This window comes from Heptranchias perlo, chromosome 1 (assembly GCF_035084215.1).
Source record: "Heptranchias perlo isolate sHepPer1 chromosome 1, sHepPer1.hap1, whole genome shotgun sequence".
NCBI lineage: Eukaryota > Metazoa > Chordata > Chondrichthyes > Hexanchiformes > Hexanchidae > Heptranchias > Heptranchias perlo.
The window spans coordinates 22,971,005-22,987,353 of NC_090325.1; the positions used below are offsets into that span (position 1 = coordinate 22,971,005).

The 16,349-nt window shown below is 44.7% G+C and overlaps 1 protein-coding gene across 2 annotated transcripts in view; it reads right to left on the bottom strand.

Moving 5' to 3' along the window:
• The window catches only part of LOC137320539 (lysine-specific demethylase 3A-like), a 62,760-nt gene that overhangs the window by 26,915 nt on the left and 19,496 nt on the right, over window positions 1–16,349 (bottom strand). For both annotated transcript variants that reach the window (XM_067982227.1, XM_067982233.1), the window contains exons 8-11: window positions 12,886–13,043; window positions 11,532–12,286; window positions 9,998–10,199; window positions 8,733–8,947 (exon numbers count right to left, since the gene is read on the bottom strand). In XM_067982227.1, coding sequence (XP_067838328.1) covers window positions 8,733–8,947; window positions 9,998–10,199; window positions 11,532–12,286; window positions 12,886–13,043 — 1,330 coding nt within the window. The remainder of the gene's footprint in view (window positions 1–8,732; window positions 8,948–9,997; window positions 10,200–11,531; window positions 12,287–12,885; window positions 13,044–16,349) is intronic.

Here is a 16,349-nt window from a genome sequence, read left to right on the forward strand (position 1 = left end):
TTGAAACTATAAGACCCTTCTCCCTCCTTGTTATTACTATTTCTACTGCACAGTGATTGAAAGGTGCTCTTACAGAACAGGCCACGTTTTTAAAAAGAGAACGCAACATCGCATCGACTGCACACCTCACAGGGGCGGCGATCCTGACAACGATCATCGACTGCACACCTCACAGGGGCGGCGATCCTGACAATGATCATCGACTGCACACCTCACAGGGGTGGCGATCCTGACAATGATCATCGACTGCACACCTCACAGGGGCGGCGATCCACACAATGATCATCGACTGCACACCTCACAGGGGCGGCGATCCCGACAATGATCATCGACTGCACACCTCACAGGGGCGGCGATCCTGACAATGATCATCGACTGCACACCTCACAGGGGCGGCGATCCTGACAACGATCATCGACTGCACACCTCACAGGGGCGGCGATCCTGACAATGATCATCGACTGCACACCTCACAGGGGCGGCGATCCTGACAATGATCATCGACTGCACACCTCACAGGGGTGGCGATCCTGACAATGATCATCGACTGCACACCTCACAGGGGCGGCGATCCTGACAATGATCATCTTGCAGGTGATACAGTTTTTAAAAAACTGCAGTTTAATAGAAATCTCTCACTCAATCTTTTACAAACAGGGACAATTTATCAAATGGAGGTAGCAATTTAATTTTGACCCAATTCCATTTAGCTACAGTTTGTGAAACAAGATAGGTGGAATCAACTCACCTCCTACCAACAATACAAAATTATTTTTCTCTCTCCAAGTTTTGAATTCTCAATCAGCAATACTTTTTGTTTTGCCTTTATGGTACACAGTCCTTTCTACACAGGACATCAGCGTCGTTCAGGAATCCTAATAAATGTTTAGTTTTTTTTTAAATGAAGGTCAAGGGGCAGAGTTTACGGTCACTTCAGAAACGTTCAGAACAGTTTAAAAGGGCGATTGAGAGATGTGGGGGCTTTACAAGTGACTCACAGAACTGAACCGTTCTTCATTTGAATGAGATCTAGAGAGAAAACATCACCCAGAACTAAAGACAAAATTCTGCATTACAGAAAGACACAAATAAATTTGGGATTTTGAGCACAGAACTAAATGAACTTCGACAAGAATACAGATCAGCCACGATTTAATTGAATGGCGGAAAAGGCTCGAGGGACTGAATGGCCTACTCCTGTTCCTATGTTCCTCCACATTTCCTAGTTTCTTACCATATTCCGATGTCTTTCTTCGATCCAAAGATGACCTCACATTGAACTCCATCTGCGACAGTTTGCTCATTCACTCAATCTGCCTAGATTCCTTTGTAGCTTCCTACTCCAATCTGCGCAATTTACTGTGCCTCCTCACTTAATCTCATCTGCAAACTTTGATACACAATTCTCTAATCCTTCATCCAAGTCATTAATATACAAAAGGTGAAAAGCTAAGGCCACAGTACAGATCCCTGGGGAACACCATTTGTCACATCCTGTTAATCAGAATATGTTCTCTTTATCCCTACATTCTGCCCCATACCTCCCAAACAATTGCAAATCCTTGTCCCATCCTTGGCTACCTCCTATTCCATTCTCTTTTATTTTTGCTAGTAAGTCTTTCACAGAACATATAAATAGTAAAAGGGTAGTCAAAGGAAGCCTGGGACCAATTAAGGACAAAAAAACATCTTGTGGAGGCAGAGGGCATGGCTTTGGTATTAAATGATTACTTCACATCGGTCTTCACTAGAGAAGAGGATGCTAGCATTGTAGCAGTAAAGGAGGAGGTGGTAGTGATATTGGATGGGATAAAAATAGATAAAGATGAGTACTTAAAAAAAAAAAAAAATTGGCAGTACTCAAAGTAGAAAAGTCACCCGGTCTGGATGGGATGCATCCTAGGTTACTGAGGGAAGTAAGGGTGGAAATTGCAGAGGTTCTGGCCACAATCTTCCAATCCTCCTTCGATATGGGAGCAGTGCCAGAACAATGGAGCACTGGAAATATAACATCCCTGTTCAAAAAAGGGGCGAGGGATAAACCCAGCAATTATAGGCCAGTCAGCCGAACATCCGTGGTGGGGAAAACTTTGAGAGAATATAATCCGGGACAAAATGAATTGGCACTTGGAAAAGTACAGGCTAATAAATGAAAGTCAGCATGGATTTGTTAATGGAAAATTGTGTTTGACTAACTTGATTGAGTTCTTTGATGAAGTAACAGAGAGGGTTGATGAGGGTAGTGTGGTTGTTGTGTATATGGATTTGCAAAAAGCTTTTTAAAAAGTACCACATAACAGACTTGTTAGCAAAATTAAAGCCCATGGGATTAAAGGGACAGTAGCAGTGTGGATACAAAATTGGCTAAGGGACAGAAAGCAGGGAGTAATCATGAACAGTTGTTTTTCGGACTGGAGGGAAGTACACAGTGGTGTCCCCCAGGGGTCAGTATTAGGACCACTGATCTTTTTGATATATATTAATGACCTGCATTGGGGTACACAGGGCATAATTTTAAAGTTGGCAGATGACACGAAACTCAGAAAAGTAGGAAACAATGGAGGATAATAACAGACTTCAGGAGAACACAGACCGAATGGTGAAATGGGCAGATACATGGCAGATGAAATTTAACGCAGAGAAGTGTGAAGTGATGCATTTTGGTAGGAAGAATGAGGAAAGACAATATAAACTCAATGGTATAATTTTAAAGGGGGTGCAGGGAGAGAGAGAGACCTGGGGGTGTACATACACAGATCTTTGAAGGTGGCAGGACAAGTTGAGAAGGCTGTTAAAAAAGCATATGGGATCAAAGGCTTTATTAATAGAGGCCGAGAGTACAAAAGCAAGTTATGCTGAACCTTTATAAAACACTGGTTAGGCCTCAGCTGGAGTATTGTGTTCAATTCTGGACACCACACTTTAGAAAGGATGTCAAGGACTTACAGGGGATGCAGAAGAGATTTACTAGAATAGTACCAGAGATGAGGAACTTCAGTTATGTGGAGAGATTGGAGAAGCTGGGGTTGTTCTCCATAGAACAGAGAAGGCTAAGGGGAGTTTTGATAGAGGTGTTCAATATCATGAACGGTTTTGTCAGAGTAAATAAGGAGAAATTGTTTCCAGTGGCAGATGGGTCGGTAACCAGAGGACACAGGTTTAAGGTGATCGGCAAAAGCGCCAGAGGCGACATAAGGAAACTTTTTTTTTTTAAAAACGCAGTGAGTTGTAATGCTCTGGAATGCATAGGAACAGGAGTAGGCCATTCAGCCCCTCGAGCCTGCTCTGCCATTTGATAAGATCATGGCTGATCTGTGATCTAACTCCATATACCTGCCTTTGGCCCATATCCCTTAATACCTTTGGTTGCCAAAAAGCTATCTATCTCAGATTTAAATTTAGCAATTGAGCTAGTATCAATTGCCATTTGCAGAGGAGAGTTCCAAACTTCTGTTACCCTTTTGTGTAGAAATGTTTTCTAATCTCACTCCTGAAAGGTCTGGCTCTAATTTTTAGACTGTGCCCCCTACTCCTAGAATCCCCAACCAGCAGAAATAGTTTCTCTCTATCCACCCTATCTGTTCCCCTTAATATCTTATAAACTTCGATCAGATCACCCCTTAACCTTCGAAACTCCAGAGAATAAAACCCCAATTTGTGTAATCTCTCCTCGTAACTTAACCCTTGAAGTCTGGGTATCATTCTAGTAAACCTACGCTGCACTCCCTCCAAGGCCAATATGTCCTTCCGAAGGTGCGGTGCCCAGAACTGCTCAAAGTACTCTAGGTGCGGTCTAACCAGGGTTTTGTATAGCTGCAGCATAACTTCTGCCCCCTTGTACTCTAGTCCTCTAGATATAAAGGCCAGCATTCCATTAGCCTTCTTGATTATTTTCTGCACCTGTTCATGACACGTCAATGATCTATGTACCTGAACCCCTAGGTCCCTTTGGACATCCACTGTTTTTAAAGTTTTTAACCATTTAGAAAGTACCCGGTTCTATCCTTTTTTGATCCAAAGTGGATGACCTCACATTTGCCACAGTTTTGCCCATTCACCTAATCTATCAATATCCCTTTGTAATTTTATGTTTTCATCCACACTGCTTACAATGCCACCAATCTTTGTGTCATCAGCAAACTTAGATATGAGACTTTCTATGTCTTCATCTAAGTCGTTCATAAATAGTGTGAATAATTGAGGCCCCAAGACAGATCCCTGCGGGACTCCACTAGTCACATCCTGCCAATGTGAGTACCTACCCATTATCCCTACTCTCTGTTGCCTTTCGCTCAGCCAATTTCCTAACCAAGTCCATACTTTTTCCTCGATTCCATGGACTTCTATCTTAGCTAACAGTCTCTTATGTGGGACCTTATCAATTGCCTTCTGGAAGTCCATATAAATAACATCCATTGACATTCCCCTGTCCACTACTTTAGTCACCTCTTCAAAAAATTCAATCAGGTTTGTCAGGCACGACCTACCTTTCACAAATCCATGCTGGCTCTCTGATTAACTGAAAATTCGAGGTGTTCAGTCACCCTATCCTTAATTATAGACTCCAGCATTTTCCCCACAACAGATGTTCGGCTAACTCGTCTAACTCGTCTATAATTCCCTGGTTTCCATCTCTCTCCTTTCTTAAAAAGCAGAGTGACATGTGCAATTTTCCAATCTAGAGGGACAGTTCCTGAATCTAGAGAACTTTGAAAGATTATAGTTAGGGCATCTGCAATCTGCTCACCTACTTCCTTTAAAACCCTGGGATGGAAACCATCTGGTCCTGGGGATTTGTCACTCTTTAGTGCTATTATTTTCTTCATTACTGTTGTTTTACTGAGTCCCTGTCCCCGATTCAATATTAGTTTTCTTGGGATTTCCAGCATGCTATCCTCTTTTTCGACTGTAAATACTGACGCAAAGTAATCATTCAACATGTCCGCCATTTCCCTATTGTCAATGACAATATCCCCACTTTCAGTTTTTAAGGGGCCAACACTGCTCCTGACAATCCCCTTTTTCCTAATATAACTATAAAAGTTCTTCGTATTGGTTTTGATATCCCTTGCAAGTTTCTTTTCATACTCTCTTTGTAGCTTTTACTGTTTTGTGACCCTTTGTTGATCTTTGTATCTTTCCCATTCGCCAGGATCTGTGCCATTTTTTGCCTTTTTGTATGCCCTTTCCTTATGTCTTATATTGTCCCTTACCTCTTTAGTTGTCCATGGCTTTTTTTTTTGGCAAGTAGAGTTCTTGTCCCTCAGGATATAAACCAATTCTGTATCACGGTAAACGTTTCTTTAAACATTTCCCACTGATCATCAGTTGTTTTACCCATTAACAGATTTGCCCAGTTTACTGTGGACAGTCTCTGTCTCATCCCATTGAAGTCGGCCATACCCAAGTCTAGAATCTTAGCAGCTGACTCACTTTTTTCCCTTTCAAACACTACATTGAACTCGATCATGTTATGATCGCTATTGGATAAACGTTCACGCACAGTTAAGCCGTTAACTAAATCTGGTTTATTACTCATTACTAAATCTAGTATGGCTTACCCCCTTGTTGCCTCTAGGACATACTGCTGTAGAAAACTATTCCGGACACACAAGAAATTCACTACCTTTCTGACAGTTGCTAGTCTGCTTTTCCCAATCTATGTGAAGGTTAAAGTCCCCCATTAAGACCACTATGCCTTTGTTACACACTTGTCTAATCTCTGCATTTATACAATCTAGCACTTCAGAGCTCCTGCCAGGGGTCCTATACACAACTCCCACTATAGGTTTAGATCCTTTCCTGTTTCTCAATTCAACCCATAAGGTCTCTGTTGGCTGCTTACCTCTCGTTATATCCTCCTTTCTCATTGAAGTGATTTAATCTCTAATCACGAAGGCTACTCCTCCCCCTCTTTCATTTTCCCTATCTCTCCTGTAGACCTTATAACCCGGTATATTTAGTTCCCAATCCTGACCATCCTGCAGCCATGTCTCAGTAATAGCTATCATGTCATACCCTCCAATTTGAATTTGTACCTGTAGTTCATTTAATTTATTCCTTATACTCCGTACATTTGTATATACAACTCTTAGTTGGGCCACACACCCTAGCCTGACCTTCAGCTTTGATGCTGGGTTAATCGCTTTACACCTTCTAGTTTTCACTTTATCTGTAGTGCCTAAAGTACACTTTCTTTCTACTGCTCTACACTTTTCCCTTGTTCTTGAACAACTGTTTGTACTATTTGTATTGTAAATTTCCCCTGGGTCCTCCCCTCTCTTGCTGCTCTCAACTTTACTCTCTTCTGACTCCCCGCTCAGGTTCCCAGCCCCCTGCCACTCTAGTTTAAACCTCTAGTTAAATACACTGCCTGAAAGGGTGGTGGAAGCAGATTCAATAGTAACTTTCAAAAGGGAATTGGATAAATACTTGAAGGGAAAAAATTTACAAGGCTATGGAGAACGAACAGAGAATGGGACTAATTGGATAGCTCTTTCAAAGAGCCAGCATGGCCACAATGGATCGAACGACCTCTTCCTGCACTGTGTGCACTATGAATCTCTTGTGCAGAACCTTACCAAACGCCTCCTCCTGGAAGTTCATATCGACAACATCAATGGACACTCCCCTATCACCATGTTAATGACCTCCTCAAAAAATTCAACTCGATTAGTCAGACATGACCTATCCTTCACAACGCCATGCCAATTTGTGACCAAGTCCTCAGTCACCCTGACCCAGATATTTACGGGGAGGCAGCACGGGGGAAACCCGGAAATCCCAGGGATGCGCAGGTCCTGCTGAATTTAACGGCAGGACCTCATTATCATTTTTTAAAATTTCATTTCCTGCCTGGCAGCCGGCCAAATTGACAATTAAAAAAAAACTTATGAATTAACAGCACCCTGGCGTGAAGTCACATTTTTAGAAGTTGGACCGATTTGGGTATTTTACACAAAAAAAGTTAAGCCTGTGCATCAATCTGCTCTTTCCTAAAAGTTAAAAATGAACAGCCAGGGAGCACATTACTCCACGTATACATGTGCTCTTGTCCACCATTCTCCTTAAATTGCCAAATCTCAGCAGTAGACACAGCTGGCAGTATAACTCTGGTCCGTTTGCTGCATAAAGTCCCCTTGGAACGTTCTTACTACGCTAAAGGCACTCCATCAATGCAAGTTGTTGTGTTTGTAGTATTGCACTCTATAGGTATCAGTCCAAGAGGTTTCTGTAGCATAACAGTGCCCCATGACAGGGCAAATTAACTGGATAGAAAGAACAGCCTTGGGGAAACAACATTTTCTAATTCCAGATTTTCTTCGATAACAATTCTAAAGGCATATTCAATTCAGGTACTTCAGATTAAAAGCCTACTCGCTGCTTGGATATAGTACATCCCCTATCCACAGATCAGCAGAGGGACCAAAGAACTCAACTCCTACTAGGCTACAGTATGGTGTGCATAACAAATCCTCTCTTGCTCTGGTAAATATAACCTAAATTAATGATTTTGGGTTCAGCAAGTGGAATGGGTGTCCGTGCTAGGAACACAACTTTCCCACGTACACAGCCAGAATTACCATCAACTACTCCAAAGTCAATTGCATAATGAAAGGAGGTTTAAGTTCTTTTAGAGTGGCCCAATAATTCAGCCCCATCTCTCCCATTACCTACTGTGGCTACATAGATTTTAGGAAAGCCTTTGACAAGGTACCAGATGAGAAATTATGAGAAGAGTAAAAGGGGTATGGAATTAGGGGTAGGACTGGATTAAAGATTTATTAAAAAGGGTAAAAAAGTCAGAGTTAAGGACAGTTTTCCAGAGTGGTTGGAAGTAGGAAGTGGTGTCCCACGGGGACCAGTCCTGCAGCCACCTCGGTACATCAACAATTTGGATACAGGCCCAGAAGGAGTGGTGTAAAAATTTGCAAATGTAACCAAAACAGAACATATTTAATTCTTTAACAGACCAAAGGAAACTACAAAAGGAATACTGGTAAAATGGGAGAAATGAGCTAAAAAGTGGCAGGCAGAATTCAGTGTCAGCAAATGTGAGGTGATGTATTTTGGTTATAAAAAAAGTGTAGAATATGAAAGCCAAGTAGTGATGATGAGTCTCTATAAAACCTTAAGAGACCTCAGAGTACTGTGTGCAGTACTGGGCTCCATATTATAGGAAGAATGTTGAAACTTGAGGGTACAACACAGGTTCACTATGGTGCTCACGCCTGGTATGAGGAAATTTAAGAGAGCAAGAGAAAATTCTTCAGTGAGTTGTGAGGCTGCGGAATTCACTTGCACTGTTAGTGCTCAAGGCAGAAACTATGTAACGTTCAAGGTTAGATTGGATAGGTGAATGAAGGAAAAGGGGATGATGGGATATGGATACAGGGTGGGTAAATGTGAACAGTACTATTTGCTTGTGTGGACAATAGACACCAACGCTGGATGGTTCGGCCAAATAGCCGTTTCAGTGTTGTAACTTCTATATATTCCCCATAATGAAAATCCACATGCCCTCTCAGCGCATGACTGCCAATATGGTGCCAAATTATCTAGTTTTGTATTGTGCATATGGAAAGGTTGGAGTGAGATCTTTCAAACTGATTTGAGCTAGGATCCTTACAGGCCTATGGTAAGATTTCAAAAGAACTTGAATTTTTTTTTAAAATCTAGTATCAAACTGAAAACATAAAATTAAAACAGTAAACAATGTTAGAAATACTTACTGCAAGGTTCCACTAACTTCAGTGCTTCTTTTTCAGACACGACCAATTGGCAAAAGTGGTCTCCAATATTAGCCAGAATGTACTTGGAGGTATCCAGGTCCAATCCCTCAACATTAGCATCGGAGGGCATCCACAAGTGTAAGGCTTCTGGGTCACACTGGTTTGGAGAGAGGAATCCTTCTGCACGCAGTACTCCATGTTTGTTAAAATGCAACCTAGAATGACAAGTTATTGAAATTTATTGAGCTACCAAGTTGCAATATGAAATACAGTTTTCAAGGTGAGCCTTCAACCAGACCAATTGTGGGAAGAATACAATCTGTGCAAACATTCAAGCAAATCACATCATACAGCACAAAAGGAGGCCATTTGGCCCATCGTGCCCGTGCCGGCTCTCTGAAAGAACTATCCAATTAGTCGCACTCCTCTGCCCTTTCCCCATAGCCCTCCAAATTTTCCTTAAGTATCTATCCAATTCCCTTTTTAAAGTTATTATTGAATCTGCTGCCACCACCTTTTCAGGCAGTGCATTCCAGATCATAACAATTCGCTGCGTAAAAAACATTTCTCCTCATCTATTTTAAAATCAAATTTTGACATATAAACACAAACTGAATATTAAAAAATGATCACGCTGAATTTGGAGACCAGCATGCTACACCTAAAAGAGAATAGCTTCAGAAAGCCAAAAGTGATTATATTTTCTACCAAAAAACCTAGATTTTAAAGTAAACACTACCCAGGAACAGTATCCACTCACCACTGGTTACCCTCCATTGGTAACAACCCACCAAAAACAGGAGCCCGGCCAATTTAAGTGGGTCCATGACTACCGTTACAGCCCTACTCTTAAAAGTTGCCACTAGATTTTAAACACGACAGTACCCAAATGGTCATTCTTCACATGCAAGCATGGACAGGCTATTTGGGCGAGGACACCACCCACTCAGTTGTGATGTCTTCCATCGTGAAGTTCTGTACATAATCTTTCCATCGGGGGGACGGGGGTCAGTGGACAGTGACCAGGAGCTAATTATCGTGCCCATGGCTCCCGCCTCTAGGATCAGATGATGTAGCGGAGACCAGGGAGTGAACCTGGCATCTTCCGGGGTCTGTATGGCCCAACGCACTGTGAGATGCCAAGTTATCAGGGGTGCGGATGTCGAGATGGACTTGCAGATTGGGTTAATTGGTTAATGCAACGAAGCAACAAAAAAAAAGAGCAATTATACATCTTTAGGTTAATTAGAAAAGCCAATGCTCACTTTCTGAAGTGGAAGAACCGGCAGAAGACGGTGGAGTCACCCTCATCTCTATATCGGTGGTAACTGGCCAAGCGACACTCTCTGCATTTGTGCAGGTGGGGAGCAATATTAATACAGGAGCCGTCTTGCAGAAAGGATTCGCCACTCTGCTGCAAAGCCCGGACTTTATGCGCATCACTCAGCACCGACTGGGAGCCACCGGCTATAAAATACAGCAACATCCATCAGCACAACAGTCTTATTACACAGTGAGCGGTTTTACGCACCATAGCAGCCTTCCAGCCAAATACTGAATACAGCAAACATTAATGCTCCTCCTGACCCCACAGAAATTGTCATGGCTGACTCCCGACCCTATGGTGCCTTACCCTGGGATCATCCCCACGCATCCCCCCACCCCCCCCAAATCAGATGCCAGCTTGGCTACCCGGAGAAGCCGCTGGATTCCTCCTCCCCCACCCCACGTGCGGGCAGCTTGCTGTGAATGTTAAAATGAGGCCCAAGCTTGGAAATGGTTGAACCGGGCGTCCAGGTCAAACTGCCCGCCACCCACCCAATGTATGCAGCCCAGGACTGCTGCCTGAATGATTTAAAAGCCAAACCAGAATCAGGGCCATGTGACAATGAAGTCAGGGAAGGTCAGTTAACAAGAACACCGGGCTCAACGAAGTATAGGGCTGAGCCACAGAGACCAGGAACCTCCCAGCTCTCAATTCCTTGATAAGCTAAGCTGACTGCAGCTGGGTGGTAGGAGGTTTTGGGAGAATGTTACATTGACGTCGGGAGCATTTGATCATCGATGGTAAGGAAACGAAACACCAGGGCTCCTACTAGCTGGTGACTTTGGTTGTAAACTCTGTCCTTATTGGATGGCTTTAGATGCAATCAGGTTTGGCAGAAATAATCCCCATAAAGATGATAGCTTATCATGGTCTATACCAGGGTTTTCAAACTTCTCGTGTGTGGAGAACCACTTGCAAACAGACATTACCAGGGATCCCCTGCAAATATGGATAATGCCAGGACTCTTGCTCAAATTCTCAAAAGATAGTGCCAGCTGCCCAAATGAAAGCAGTGCTCATCATTGCAGAAAACCTTTTTCCTTTTTTTGCTCCTCCATTAATATACAGCAAGCAACATGCTATTAAGTGAACAAATACATAAAAGTACATAAATTCAATCTTGGGGCCCAGCTACGGTCCAGGAATCCCAGTCTGCCAACCTAGAGTTGGAGCTATACACACACGAGGAAAGGATACCCAAGTGAGCTACCAGATTGCTGGAAATCTAGGACAAAAAGTCCAAAGCTTGTTTCAAATGCACAGAGCATCACTAACACAAAAAGAGAAAGCCAGCTTATCATTCACACCGGGCCCTTAATTAAGATGGGAAACTTGGGGGAAAAAAAAAAGTGAACCCATCTTTCTCTATTATTCTGTGTATTTCAAACATTTCCTGTTATTTCAGATTTCCAGCATTTGCAATGAATTTATCTAAAACTTGTTTGTTTTACCCTGCCAAATAAATTGCTCACCTCTGCCTCTTCTTTCTTTGAAGAGAGTATTCCTCAGGGGGTCATCCCCTTCCCCTTTAGGACTCGGACTAGGAGCCCAAGTCCTCTGGCACGACGGGTTCCTCAAGCTTTTTAGGGTTGAAGGCTCGAATCCCAGTTCTGAACTCAAGTCGCTCGTCGTACTTTCTGTATCACTTTCATCTCCGTCAATACGTAGTTGAGAACCCACCAGCAAAGCCTTGCCATTATTTGCCTGCACATGCTCAGGGAGGTCTAAAGATGTAGCAGGAAGCTGACTGCATGCACGGACTGAAAGGCCACTGGATGGACTAAACGGTTGTGATAAATGGGACTGAATAGCAGTCGTTGCACCCGCCTTAACGCCTGTAGCGGAAAGCGGTGTCCTGCAGTCTGAAGGATCTGTCGTCAGAATGCTTGCAACGTTCTCTTGATAAAGAGATCTCCGTTTCTCACATCTTTCCGGCAGTCTGTTTCTAGAAGTCTGAAATGGCGCTGGTGTTTGCGGAGATATGGCAGTGTCACCTGTGCCCGTCACAGGGCAGGCAGTACAGTTACTGGAAAATCCTGGCCAGGACTCACGTGTCTTAAAGCCACTAGCGTCCGAATAGCTTCCCTCTGAAGGAGGTTTGTGCTGACTTTCCAAAAATAATTTTGATGTATTGGATTCTGGACAGATGGAGTTAACAATACCGTTGCTTACTGGAGTATATTGCCTTTCACTCAGCACGTCTCCCATTCTCTTCCGTTCAACAGTCCTAAAAGGTAAAACTAAGTGTGATATAACCTCCAACGCGCTGGACTGTTGAGACTCAACAGACTGCGCCCTATAGCACAATTGCATTTGTGTGGCTTCAACGATTTTATTTAACTTTATTTACGTAATTTCAATTCCCTCAGAAAAAAGGGGGGAGGGGGAGAAAAAAAGAGAAAAAGTAAATAAAGAAAACTGCATGTGTGCTAGCTGGAGACTGGTCCCCGTTTTGGGGGGGGTCACGTCCACATAGTGTGTCAGTTTTGCACTGCTCCTTAGAGAGAGAAAGCTGTGCTTACACGCTCTACATCTCTGCTCACTTGCATCCGAATGGCAGTTGAAAATTATTTTTAAAAACATAAAACAAATTGAAAATGAAGTTTGAAAAGTTTTCAGTCGATTTTTTTAAAAAAAGAATTCCTTCACAACTGGTTATATAGCAGCTGTGAAGAGCCTGCAAGGCATCAGACTGACAGATTCCATTTTAGGAGACTCACTCCCACATTAAATAACGCATCTTACATCAGCGGGAAACTGAAAACATGCGGCATCGACGGACAGCGCGGAGCGTAACTGGCCTATAGGATTAACCAGACCACTTACCCTTGAGGCACTACTGCGGTGATGGTTGGAGGGGAATTTGCAGGCGGAGGGGTCGTCTGTCTTAAGTCTTTACTTCCAGGAGTGGTAGCAGCACTGGCCAGCAACACGTCACCCAAAGTGGTGTGAACAAACTGAGCAGCACGGATCGTTTTGGAAGCCTGCAGCAAGAATAAATCAATCAATGATCAGTGTTAGCCTGGCCACAGCTGCCGGCAAAGGCTCAACCTCATCATTTGGGACAATACACTTGAGAAAAAAAACAGGACGCTCAATATCACGAGCAACCGTGGCCCCTTGCAGGGCACGAGCAACCGTGGCCCCTTGCAGGGCACGAGCAACCGTGGCCCCTTGCAGGGCACGAGCAACCGTGGCCCCTTGCAGGGCACGAGCAACCGTGGCCCCTTGCAGGGCACGAGCAACCGTGGCCCCTTGCAGGGCACGAGCAACCGTGGCCCCTTGCAGGGCACGAGCAACCGTGGCCCCTTGCAGGGCACGAGCAACCGTGGCCCCTTGCAGGGCACGAGCAACCGTGGCCCCTTGCAGGGCACGAGCAACCGTGGCCCCTTGCAGGGCACGAGCAACCGTGGCCCCTTGCAGGGCACGAGCAACCGTGGCCCCTTGCAGGGCACGAGCAACCGTGGCCCCTTGCAGGGCACGAGCAACCGTGGCCCCTTGCAGGGCACGAGCAACCGTGGCCCCTTGCAGGGCACGAGCAACCGTGGCCCCTTGCAGGGCACGAGCAACCGTGGCCCCTTGCAGGGCACGAGCAACCGTGGCCCCTTGCAGGGCACGAGCAACCGTGGCCCCTTGCAGGGCACGAGCAACCGTGGCCCCTTGCAGGGCACACAATGGAAATGGAAGAAAAAAATCATGTATCATTCTTAGAAGAAGTTGTACATAAATAACCCTTGGTCACACCGCAGATAAAAATTACTGAGGGAGATAGTGAATGCGTGACCAACAGACAGAGGAAGAGTAGGAAGGCAGTGCAGGGGTCCCCTGCGGTCATCTCCCTCCAAAACAGGTATACCGTTTTGGATACTGTTGGGGGAGATGGCTCACCAGGGGAAGGTGGCAGTGGCCAGGTTCATGGCACCGTGGCTGGCTCTGCTGCACAGGAGGGCAGGAAAAAGAGTGGCAGAGCTATAGTGATAGGGGACTCGATTGTAAGGGGAATAGACAGGCGTTTCTGCGGACGCAACCGAGACTCCAGGATGGTATGTTGCCTCCCTGGTGCAAGGGTCAAGGATGTCTCGGAACGGCTGCACGACATTCTGGAGGGGGAGGGTGAACAGCCAGTTGTCGTGGTGCATATAGGCACCAACGATATAGGTAAAAAACAGGATGAGGTCCTACAAGCTGAATTTAGGGAGTTAGGAGTTAAACTAAAGAGTAGGACCTCAAAGGTAGTAATCTCAGGATTGCTACCAGTGCCACGGGTTAGTCAGAGTAGGAATGACAGGATAGCTAAGATGAATACGTGGCTTGAGAGATGGTGCAAGAGGGAGGGATTCAAATTCCTGGGCCATTGGAACCGGTTCTGGGGGAGGTGGGACCAGTACAAATTGGACGGTCTGCATCTGGGCAGGACTGGAACCAATGTCCTAGGGGGAGTGTTTGCCAGTGCTGTTGGGGAGGGTTGAAACTAATGTGGCAGGGGGATGGGAACCGATGCAGGAAGTCAGTGGGAAATAAAGTGGTGACAGAAACAAAAGGCAGTAAGGGAGAGTGTACAGAACATGACCGGACAGATGGTCTGAGAAAGCAGGGCAAAGACCAAGGGAAGTCTAGATTAAACTGCATTTATTTTAATGCAAGAAGTCTGATGGGCAAGGCAGATGAACTCAGGGCATGGATGGGTACATGGGACTGGGATGTTATAGCTATTACTGAAACATGGCTAAGGGAGGGGCAGGACTGGCAGCTCAATGTTCCAGGGTACAGATGCTATAGGAAAGATAGAGCAGGAGGTAAGAGAGGAGGGGGAGTTGCGTTCTTGATTAGGGAGAACATCACGGCAGTAGTGAGAGGGGATATATCCGAGGGTTCGCCCACTGAGTCTATATGGGTAGAACTGAAAAATAAGAAGGGAGAGATCACTTTGATAGGATTGTACTACAGACCCCCAAATAGTCAACGGGAAATTGAGGAGCAAATATGTAAGGAGATTACAGACAGCTGCAAGAAAAATAGGGTGGTAATAGTAGGGGACTTTAACTTTCCCAACATTGACTGGGACAGCCATAGCATTAGGGGCTTGGATGGAGAGAAATTTGTTGAGTGTATTCAGGAGGAATTTCTCATTCAGTATGTGGATGGCCCGACTAGAGAGGGGGCAAAACTTGACCTCCTCTTGGGAAATAAGGAAGGGCAGGTGACAGAAGTGTTAGTGAGGGATCACTTTGGGACCAGTGATCATAATTCCATTAGTTTTAAGATAGCTATGGAGAAGGATAGGTCTGGCCCAAAAGTTAAAATTCTAAATTGGGGAAAGGCCAATTTTCATGGTATTAGACAGGAACTTTCAGAAGTTGATTGGGAGAGTCTGTTGGCAGGCAAAGGGACGTCTGGTAAGTGGGAGGCTTTCAAAAGTGTGTTAACCAGGGTTCAGGGTAAGCACATTCCTTATAAAGTGAAGGGCAAGGCTGGTAGAAGTAGGGAACCTTGGATGACTCGGGAGATTGAGGCCCTAGTCAAAAAGGAGGAGGCGTATGACATGCATAGGCAGCTGGGATCAAGTGGATCCCTTGAAGAGTATAGAGATTGCCGGAGTAGAGTTAAGAGAGAAATCAGGAGGGCAAAAAGGGGACATGAGATTGCTTTGGCAGATCAGGCAAAGGTGAATCCAAAGAGCTTCTACAAATACATAAAGGGCAAAAGGGTAACTAGGGAGAGAGTAGGGCCTCTTAAGGATCAACAAGGTCATCTATGTGCAGAACCACAAGAGATGGGTGAGATCCTGAATGAATATTTCACATCGGTATTTACGGTTGAGAAAGGCATGGATGTTAGGGAACTTGGGGAAATAAATAGTGATGTCTTGAGGAGTGTACATATTACAGAGAGGGAGGTGCTGGAAGTCTTAACGCGCATCAAGGTAGATAAATCTCCGGGACCTGATGAAATGTATCCCAGGACGTTATGGGAGGTTAGGGAGGAAATTGCGGGTCCCCTAGCAGAGATATTTGAATCATCCACCGCTACAGGTGAGGTGCCTGAAGATTGGAGGGTAGCAAATGTTGTGCCTTTGTTTAAGAAGGGCGGCAGGGAAAAGCCTGGGAACTACAGACCAGTGAGCCTGACATCTGTAGTGGGTAAGTTGTTAGAGGGTATTCTGAGGGACAGGATCTACAGGCATTTGGAGAGGCAGGGACTAATTAGGAACAGTCAGCATGGTTTTGTGAGAGGAAAATCATGTCTCACAAATTTGATTGAGTTTTTTGAAGGGGTAACCAAGAAGATAG